Source organism: Monopterus albus, unplaced genomic scaffold (genome assembly GCF_001952655.1).
Source record: "Monopterus albus unplaced genomic scaffold, M_albus_1.0 scaffold242.1, whole genome shotgun sequence".
In the NCBI taxonomy this organism is placed as follows: domain Eukaryota; kingdom Metazoa; phylum Chordata; class Actinopteri; order Synbranchiformes; family Synbranchidae; genus Monopterus; species Monopterus albus.
This window is the reverse complement of record NW_018128122.1, coordinates 26,999-37,568: the sequence shown is the minus strand read 5'-3', so window position 1 is coordinate 37,568 and position 10,570 is coordinate 26,999. Positions and strand designations below refer to the sequence as shown.

The 10,570-nt window shown below is 43.2% G+C and overlaps 1 protein-coding gene across 2 annotated transcripts in view; it reads left to right on the top strand.

Moving 5' to 3' along the window:
- The window catches only part of LOC109972000 (protein VPRBP-like), a 28,207-nt gene that overhangs the window by 11,299 nt on the left and 6,338 nt on the right, over positions 1-10,570 (top strand). For both annotated transcript variants that reach the window (XM_020620580.1, XM_020620581.1), the window contains 12 exons: positions 803-967; positions 1,437-1,592; positions 2,427-3,059; positions 3,368-3,645; positions 3,827-4,025; positions 4,427-4,509; positions 4,596-4,680; positions 4,910-5,143; positions 5,885-5,978; positions 6,145-6,249; positions 6,959-7,032; positions 7,927-8,016. In XM_020620580.1, the coding sequence (XP_020476236.1) occupies positions 803-967; positions 1,437-1,592; positions 2,427-3,059; positions 3,368-3,645; positions 3,827-4,025; positions 4,427-4,509; positions 4,596-4,680; positions 4,910-5,143; positions 5,885-5,978; positions 6,145-6,249; positions 6,959-7,032; positions 7,927-8,016 (2,196 nt within the window). The remainder of the gene's footprint in view (positions 1-802; positions 968-1,436; positions 1,593-2,426; positions 3,060-3,367; positions 3,646-3,826; positions 4,026-4,426; positions 4,510-4,595; positions 4,681-4,909; positions 5,144-5,884; positions 5,979-6,144; positions 6,250-6,958; positions 7,033-7,926; positions 8,017-10,570) is intronic.

Below are 10,570 nucleotides of genomic sequence, written 5' to 3'. Positions count from 1 at the left end.
TTAGGGATTTTTTTTTAATGGCCAGTATGAACAGGAGAAATGATAACAGCATGCATAACCTGTTTCTATGGTAACTTGGACATGTGATTATTGTTGTAAGACAGCCTAAAAAATGAAATTGTCCTTTGTCAGTGACTGATCCTGTGTTTAAGCACAAGGTATGTTCTATTCATATTTTTGCATAATGACTACTTTTATTTTGGTACATTTTGATGCTAATACATTTGTACTTAAGTAACATTTTGAATGCAGGACTTTTAGGTGTAACAGTATTTTCACACTGCACATACAGGTTCGAATCCAGGTTGCGTCAGGAAGGGCATCCGCCGTAAAACACATGCCAAATGTCAACATGCGAGTCGTCAGTGTGACGAGTCGCTGTGGCGACCCCTAAACGGAAAAGCCGAAAGTGACTTTCTACATACCGGTCTCCTTTATTTTGCGGTGTGTGTTTGTGTGAAGTATGGATAAGCCACGCCCTCTGTAGGGACATGAGAGAATAGCAGTCATGGTGCAGGACAGTGAAATACATACAAGACCCACCTGCTTTGTGCCATTCTTTTTGGGGTTGGGGAAGTTGGTGGGGCTGCCCTGCCAAATGAATGGTGGAGGAAACACTATATCAGTGCACAAACCCCTCCCGCACCTTCATGGTGTTGTTGCCTTCATTAAATCTATGCAGTATTAATCCCCAAACTTAGAAGTGCATTCCTCTTCTCTCTGCTTCGACACATTCGATCAGCTACAACCACCCAACAGTCTGTGTTTCTTGGCTGTGACCTCTGACCTCTCTCCCTCCCAGGTGATAATAAACTGTGTGTGTGCTCCAGACCAGAGCCTGAACACAGTGGGTGCATTTGCTGTCACCCCCCTCAGGTTGTCTCTCCATCCCCATCAACCACCTGCCTCCCACAACAGGGTGCTGGCTCACATGTGGCAAGTGGTGCAGAAGAACAATGGCATAAAGGTGAGAAGGAAAGGAGAATTGTATCACTGTTTGTTTGTTTTTCACATTGCAGAATAACAATGGGTTGATGTAATTGTAACACTGTGATCAAACACGTACTGTATAAAGAGTGAAAAACGGATAGATGTGAATCTTTGAGTCTACTTAGACATGTATCTTTAATGCTTTGATGTTTGAGTGATTAACTTGTTTGTAGTGTTTCTTCAGTTTCCTAGTTTTTTGTTTCTATTTCACTGTAACTTTATTATCTAGAAAATACTTCATATCATTTGTCATTTTTAGTTGTGTCGAGACAACCGGTGGAAACCCCGGCTGCACTGATGTTGCAAACATCAGCCTTGATTAATGTGCTCTGTCCCTTTATGAATAAACAAACCAAAATATCCAAAATATTAAACAACAGTCTACAGTTCCTCAGTCTGCTGTGCCATGGGCCATCCCATACTCTTGCACCTCTTGTTCCATCCAGGTTCTTCTGTCTCTGCTGTCGGTGAAGATGCCAATCACAGACGCAGACTTGATCCGTGCTCTGGCCTGCAAGGCTCTGGTTGGACTCTCTCGCAGCTCAGCCATCAGACAGATCATCAGCAAACTGCCACTGTTCACCAATGGCCACATTCAGCAGGTGAGCACAAGATTTTCAATCAGAATGCTTATTGAAAACTCAGAAATATCTTAGGGCTGCCTCCTGAGAGTTGATGGGTCAATCCGTCAGTCGTGTACACCTTATTTATGCCGACTCGCATTTTGTCAGTTGACTTGCAACTCTGCAGGCACAGCAAGGCAATTCGTGTCTACTGCTTTGACATCCTTAGCGTTCACTGAGATCAGCAAAACTATTTCTGAACCAGTTGCTGGTTTTGTGCACAGTAGTCCAATGTGGCTGATTGTGACAGGAGAGATCCTCCGAGGTGCATTAGGATTTTATAACTGAACTAGGAGCAGGATGTACACTTTTACCACCAGCTATGTGGAAATCTGATGTTCTCATATCACTGGCGATGAACAATCACATTAAAATGTGGGTGTTTTGTAGGTAAAACATGAGTTCAGTGGTGAGCTGACAGACAGGGGCAGGGCAGTGAATCATACATTGGCAATAATATAAAGACATCAGTAATAATTTTGAGTATGTATAAAAATGAAAATCATAGAAGAATTAAATGAAAATATAGGTGATTAAAAAAACATGAACCAATACCAAGAGTCTATTCTCAAGTTGTGACAAAACCACAATCCAGGACTGAATTCTAAAAGTCTCATCGTTGTCTGATAAACTACACATGGGAATAGAAAGAATCTGCTGTATGTGCCTCATGATTTGTGTAACCTTGTGCACATTTTAGTGCTGATTTAAAAATGTCCAGTATTGTGTATATTCTTGAACTGAAGAATCAAAGTACAACACTCATCCTCCACAGATGCTCTTGTAATGTTTTTGTCCTCTTTACCTCCTCAGCTGATGAAGGAGCCAGTGCTGCAGGACAAACGTAGCGAGCACATCCGTTTCTGCCGCTATGCTGCTGAACTCACAGAACGAGTGTCTGGGAAGCCTCTCCTTATGAGCACCGACGTCTCCCTGGCTCGTCTGCAGAAGGCTAATGTGGTCGCCCAGTCACGGATCACCTTCTCTGAGAAGGAGCTCCTCATGCTGATCAGGAACCATCTAGTGGCTAAAGGGCTTCATGACACAGCAAACACACTTGCCAAAGAGGCAAATTTATCTATGGGATCCCTTTGTCCGAGCTCTTCCTCCTGTGTCTCCCCCTCCCCATCCTCCTCCTCAGTGATGCCCAGGACATGCCGATTAGCTGGTGGGATTGCAGCTCGTGCTGCCAGCCATGTTGGATCCTCGCCTGTGTCCTCAGTCACTGCAGCCTCCACCTCCTCTCCTTCCTTCTCTCGTTCTCATGCTGTGGCTCAGCCTTCATGCTCCTCTTCATCTGCCTCTGCCCTCCCCTCTCCTCCTCCTCAGGGTTCACACCCAGTTGGGCGGATTTTGTTCACACGGGAACGTCCGCTGACCAATTGCAACTCAGGAAAAAAGCTTCGCACACTGAAACAGAAGTCTGACCATGGTGCTTTCATACAGGTCACTAATGCACTTTGTTGTGTTTTGTTTGTGTAGATATTTATTTACTCATTAGAGCTGAAATCATTTTTCTTTGACCCAAAAGCAGCTTGGCTCATATTGTTTGGGTTTAGCACAGTTCACTTGTTTGTAATGCTCTATATTAGGAAACAGACACTTAGCAAGCTACCTGCAACACAATGTCACACCAAAAGGGTGTGAACTGGATCAGATCAAGCAAATAATGATCTATCCAAAAAGATGCCTGGATATAGAAACGTATGTAGTTTGGTTCAAGCTCCAAATTGACAGTTTTCTGTCTTGATCAGACACCAGCCATGAAGAAGCAGCTGGAGCGCCACCTGCCTTCCCCCCCAACCCTCGACAACATCATCACCGAGTACCTGAGGGAACAGCATGCCCGCTGCCCCAATCCTGTCACTCTGTGCCCTCCTTTTTCCCTTTTCACTCCCCACCGCTGCCCTGAGCCAAAACAGAAGAGGCAGGCGTCGCCCAACTTCACAGCCCGTCTGGGGAGCAGGGTGCTACACCCGAAATATGGAGGCGTAGACAGAGGGTGTCTGGATAGACATCTGATATTTAGCAGGTAATGAGCAGACACTGCATACCTGTGGAGGACAAGCCACTGTGTAGACTGTGTTATTGTTATATTTGATTTCAAGCTTGGTAAGGAAAATGCATCGCAGAAAAAGCAGACTGATCCCCTTTATCATTCTCTCTTGGTCTTTGTGTCTTTCTCCGCTTGCCTTTTTGGTTCTCTTTTTTAGGTTTCGACCAATGTCAGTCTTCCACGAAGATGATGGAGATGAGCTTGGTTTCACCTGTTGTGCCTTCTCAGCCCATGAGCGATTCCTGATGGTTGGAACCTGCACCGGTCATCTCAAATTCTTTAGTATCTTCTCCGGAGAGGTGGAGGCCAATTACACCTGCCACACATCTGCCATCACACACCTTGAACCCTCTAGGGTATGTGAGTGGAAGTGACCCAGATGAAAGGGGTCAACTTCCTCTTGTTGTTTCCTGCTATAGTGGCCCGGCTACACCTGTAAAACACTTTCAATTGCATGAATCTGTATGAAAGGTGCTTTATAAAGTTTGATTGATTGATAGCTGCCACACTGATACTGCAGTCCATGCTTGGGTTCCATTAATCAATATTTTGATAATAAAAATAGCAGCTGTTTTCAGAGAATCTGCTCTAAAGCAGCAAACAGCAGGCAGACCCAGTCTGGTGAACATAGTGGAGCATTTAAATGCATTAAGAGTTCCCTACCTCTTTTTATTCATTTCTCTTGATTGAAAGTTTTGTAAAAGTATAAAATTTTAACTTATTTTTTTCTCAATCTTGTGTGTTATGTGTTCATCAGGATGGCAAACTGCTGCTCACCTCTGCCTCTTGGAGCGTCCCCTTGTCAGCCCTCTGGGGGATGGATGGTGTCTTTAGCATGAAGTAAAACACACACACACACACACTGTTTTTTTTTTAGGGTGTGATGGGACTTTAATGTTGCTAAAATGTCTTGTTCTTATTCGCAGAAACTCGTTTGCAGATGACCACTACGTCGAGTTCAGTAAACTCTGTCAGGACAGAGTCATCGGCACCCAGGACCAAAATGCACATGTAGGCTACCCATAATGTTCCTGTCACAATGAGTGTCTTTTTATTCAGCTCTCTGTTCTCTAGTGTCAGATTTCTCTACATCTGTACCTCAGTTTTTTCTGATTTCTCCCTTTGCTTTTAAATATTTGATACATTTCCTGTCTCTCTCCATTCTTGTTAATACATGGCCTAAACATTATTTAAAAATTTTTTTTTGTATTTCTGTATAATTTCTTCTCCTGTGCTGCAGATCTACGACATCCAGACGGGTCAGAAGACTCTGACGTTGAATGACCCCGCCCTGGCCAATAACTACAAGAGGAACTGTGCCACCTTTAACCCCACCGACGACCTGGTGCTGAATGACGGGGTACTGTGGGATGTGCGGGCTTCACGGGCCATCCACAAGTTTGACAAGTTCAACATGAACATCAGTGGGGTCTTTCACCCCAACAGCCTGGAGGTCATCATCAACACGGAAATAGTATCCTCTGGTCCCAGTGCTTTTTGAACTTGAAACAGAAGTTTAGCACCTGTTTTGTTTTTGTAGCCATGTTGACTATTTCAAACACACTGCACCACAAAGCTACAGGACAAAAACTATTTTGAACTAATATAACTATTTCTGGTATGTTAGTGGATAATGTGTCGGCCTCGTTGTTGAAATCAGTTCTACATTTAAAGGCACATTAATGGACTGATTCAGTTTCTTCCTCGATACCTCTTACATCTGTGTGGACAGCAAAGTAAGAATTTCATTGTACAGGGAACCATGTTTCCTCACTGTGCATATGACAAACACTTGACTTGACTGTAGGTTAAATGTGAAGATGCAGCCAGTTAGCTCGGCATAAAGACTGGAAATGGCCATCTTGGCTCTAACCTCTGTGGTTTTGGGGGGGATACAAGTGTCTGACTGTTCTCATTGACTGTGCTCTTTAAATTTGTTAGGTGTTAATTGTATATTTTTTCTAAGAACTATTTTTTACAGATGAATGTTGAATTAAGACATGTAAAACCTTTATTTTAGATTTTTCAGGAGCCTATTATGAAACCCAGATGTGCAAGGTCAGATGAGGAGTCAGTTTCCCACACAGTGTAAGGTGAACAGTTGTCTGGAATAAAAAGGTGCAGGGAGCATGTTAGCTGTACTCAGGTGTGTGTGTGTGTGGGTGTGGGGGGGCTGTGTTGTGCAGCAGTTGTCAACCTTGACGGCAGATATTAGTGGGACCTGAGGACCTTCCACCTCCTGCACACAGTCCCTGCTCTGGACCAGTGCAGGCTGGTCTTCAACAGCAACGGCACCATTATGTATGGAGGTATGGGCTGTTTGTGCTTCTGCATTGTTACGAATTGGTTTTGTCTGTGCGCGTATTGCTAACAACATACTGTTTGAGCAGGCATTATTAATGTCCTGAATTTTTGCACAGTGTGTCACTGTACGTGTTGTGATCTCCTTCTCATCCTGCACACACTCGCTTACAGCGATGCTGCAAGCCGATGATGAGGACGATGCTATGGACCAGCAGATGAAGAGTCCTTTCGGCTCATCCTTCAGAACCTTTGATGCTACTGACTACAAGCCCATTGGTAGGATGCACCTGTTTTTATTGCAGACTTGAATACCATTGGTCAGATACAGTACATTTTTGCAACACCAAACAGTTATTCTACAAACGTGATCCTTAGTTGTATGATATTTAAAAATGTATGTCTCTGTTGAGGGCAGCACAGTGGCACAGTGGTTAGCGCCGTTGCCTCACAGCGAGAAGGTTCCAGGTTCGGGCCCCACCTGGGACCTTTCTGTGTGGAGTTTGCATGTTCTCCCCGTGCTTGCGTGGGTTCTCTCCGGGTACTCCGGCTTCCTCCCACAGTCCAAAGACATGCAGCTTAGGTTGATTGGTGTCTCTAAATTGCCCATAGGAGTGCATGTGCGTGTGTGTGGTTGTTTGTCTATGTGTTAGCCCTGCGATGGATTGGCGACCTGTCCAGGGTGTACCCCGCCTTCGCCCGATTGCTGGCCGGGGTTTGGCTCCGGCCCCCCCCGTGACCCTGCTCAGGGAACAAACGGTAGAAAATGAATGAATGAATGTCTCTGTTGACACTTGAGTATTAGAATGTTTTGGCCTTTTTATGTGATTTCTTAGTACAAATAAATAGATCATAAAATACCACCAGTGTTCTCCTTTAGCTACAGGCCTCAGCTGGTGGTCCTTCTGCTAGTTCTCCATGCACCAGTTGTTCCAGTGGATTTTAATGACTTCAGCTTATAACTAATATATTTCTTTTGTTTGTTCAGCCACAGTGGACGTGAAGAGGAACATCTTTGACCTATGTACTGACACCAAAGACTGTTACCTGGCTGTCATTGAGGTACTTTGCTTGATTTTTTTTTTTCTTCTTCATGTTAGCTTGTAGGCAGTCATCGTGCAGAGGCACAGTATCAGAGATTGTTGTGGTATGAGTCATTAATAAAAGGCATAACAGTAAAACCAAACTGTGTTTAGCTCTACTCTCACCTGTTGATATTCCAAAGGTTATTCATCATTCACAGCTGTTTTACCCATGAGCACATGCCCTCCATCGTGGCCATATTAGTGCATTCATCTTAAGGAACATGTTGTGTTCTTTTAATGAACTGGGCAATTTTGTTTTTAAAAATGATGTTGCTGCTGTTAAGATAATTTGTGGGGTTTTATCGAAGTACCAGAGAACACTACAGTCTAGCCTCGATCACAGCAGGACAAAAACTGGGTGTAGAGGTATACAAATGCAAGTTTTTCACATGTGGTGGCCCTAAAGTGAAGGTCTGGTGCTGCGCTGAGGTTTTAAAATCCTGACATATTAAGTTGTTTATACACACATGCACACATAGACATGCAGTTAAAGTCAACTACATGTTGCTTCCTGAATTAAAACAGTAGGTTTGAAAGTATAAAGTGTAAAATATTATACCGATATTGTTTATTGTATTATGTTCCACGACAGTGAAGTTTCTCTTTTCTGTACTTCCTAGTGCTGCAATAAATCCTGATTAACAGGCACATATTTCTTGATGAATCAATTATACACAAAAAAGGTTAGTGTATAATAATAATAATAACAACTAAAAGTTAGTGTATAAATGTTTGTCTACAACGGAGTCTAAAACCTAAAGATGCTCAATTTGCAGTCATGTTGGATAAAGAAAAGCTGCAGATCATCACAGTTGTGAAGCTGGGGAGTGTCTCGTTGTCTGTCTTTATCTTTTTTCACTTTGCTGTGTAGAACCAGGACGCAATGAGCATGGACACAGTGTGTCGACTGTATGAGGTTGGACGACAGAAACTGCCAGAAGAGGGAGACGATGATGATCAGGTGACACACAAACCGCCTCTGCAAAGCTGAGTGTTATGATTGGTTGTTGGTTTTGTGTCTGTGTCAGGTTTAACAGTTTGGGAGACAATTCAACACTTGCAATGGCTTGTTGCCATCTCTCACAAACACATGACAACCGTGACCACAAACTGTGAACAGCTCCTCCTCTCTGTATTAATTTTTGTTTAAAGTCAATGCTGTCAGTTGTGGAGAGCCAACTTTAATATGTTATTAGCAAGTTATTAAGGTTAGAATACAGCTGTTGCCGAGGTTAACACGCTGTACATAGCATGGATGTATACAGTGGGGCAAATAAGTATTTGATACACCGATTTTTCAAGTTTTCCCACTTACAAAGAATGGACAGATCTGTAATTTTCATCGTAGGTACACCTCAACTGTGAGAGACAGAATCTACAAAAAAATTTCAGGAAATTCACACTGTTAGATTTTTTAAATAATTTATTTCCATTTTATTGCATGAAATAAGTATTTGATACGATAGAAAAATAGAACTTAATATTTGGTACTGAAACCTTTGTTTACAGTTACAGAGGCCAGACGTTTCCTGTAGTTCTTGACCAGGTTTGCACACACTGCAGCAGGGATTTTGGCCCACTCCTCCACACAGGTCTCCACACAGGTCTTCTCCAGATCTTTCCGGTTTTGGGGCTGTCGCTGGGCAACATGGAGTTTCAGCTCCCTCCATAGATTTTCTATTGGGTTCAGGTCTGGAGACTGGCTAGGCTGCTCCAGGACCTTGAAATGCTTCTTACAGAGCCACTCCTTAGTTGTCCTAGCTGTGTGTTTGGGGTCATTGTCATGCTGGAAGACCCAGCCACGACCCATCTTCAATGCTCTTAGTGAGGGAAGGAGGTTGTTGCCCAAAATCTCACAATACATGGCCCCATCCATCCTCTCCTCAATATGGTGCAGTCGTCCTGTCCCCTTTGCAGAAAAGCACCATCAAAGCATGATGTTTCCATCCCCATGCTTCACGGTTGGGATGGTGTTCTTGGGATTGTACTTATCCTTCTTCTTCCTCCAAACACGGCGAGTGGAGTTTATACCAAAAAGTTCTATTTTGGTCTCATCTGACCACATGACTTTCTCCCATGCCTCCTCTGGATCATCCAGATGCTCTTTGACAAACTTCAGACAGGCCTGGACATGTGCTGGCTTGAGCAGAGGGACTTTGTGTGCGCTGCAGGATTTTAAGCCATGACAGTGTAGTGTGTTACTAATGGTAATCATTGAGACTGCAGTCCCAGCTCTCTTCAGGTCATTGACCAGGTCCTCCTGTGTAGTTCTAGGCTGATCCCTCACCTTTCTCAGGATCACTGATACTCCACGAGGTGAGATGTTGCATGGAGCCCCAGCCTGAGGGAGATTGACAGCCATCTTGAATTTCTTCCATTTTCTAATAATTGCGCAAACAGTTGTTGCTTTCTCAATAGTGGAGAAGTTGGAGTCTGATAGATTGAATGTGTGGACAGGTGTCTTTTATACAGGTAACGAGTTCAAACAGGCGCAATTAATACAGGCAATGAGTTAAGGATAGGAGGACTTCTTAAAGACAAACTAACAGGTCTGTGAGAGCCAGAATTATTGCTGGTTGGTAGGTGATTAAATACTTATTTCATGCAATAAAATGGAAATAAATTAAAATCGGCAGTGTATCAAATACTTATTTGCCCCACTGTATGACATGACTGCTCTGCAAGTGGATAACATTAATGCTCTAATTTCATAAACCTTGACGCTGAAAGTTTGCCCCCTCAGTCCAGGGGAATTTCAAAAAACACAGGTAGGAAAGCTGAGTAATCCGACCAGTGTGATTAGTGATCATTGATTCATTTAAATTATTTATTGCCTTCAATTGGTGCTGCTGAAGCACCAACAGAGGGTCAGAAAGAGAGAGATTGAGAGACATGTAGGAGGAGGGCAGCAGCCAAAATGCTGCTTCTGTGGAAGAGCTAGTACAGAAGGAACAAGTCAGATGAACAGCACGATAACATTACTATAGTTAAAATAAATTCTGAACGTGTGACACCCCCGCATATGATAATTCATTCTCAGAACATACAGTATAATTGAAGTGACATTCATTACAAGATGGTTAGTTAAAACATTGCAAAAGGGGAACCTTTGACGGACTGCTGTTTCCTGCGGTAAACCGTACTCATTTTCTGTTTTCTGTATTTGCACTGCGTTGTGCTTGCTTCCAGATTGTTTAGGAATTAAAATCACTATTTTCTAGGTTCATCTGAATTTTTGAGTGACAACATACACTTGCACCACTTAAAGCACTTGTTTTGCAGAAGTTCTTGCTAACTACCAAATTTAACTTGCTACTTTAGGTCGGCTAGTTTAGAAGCTAGCTAAGCTAGTAGCTTAATCGAGAGCAATGGCTTCCCCCTCTTCCTCTCCTCCTTTCTCTTGCTCGGAGTGTCGCATGTTCAGTTATTCCTCTGCCTCCTTTAGCGATAATGGTACTTGTAATAAATGTCAGATGCTAGCAGCATTGGAGGCGAGGCTCACAGACTTAGAAGCG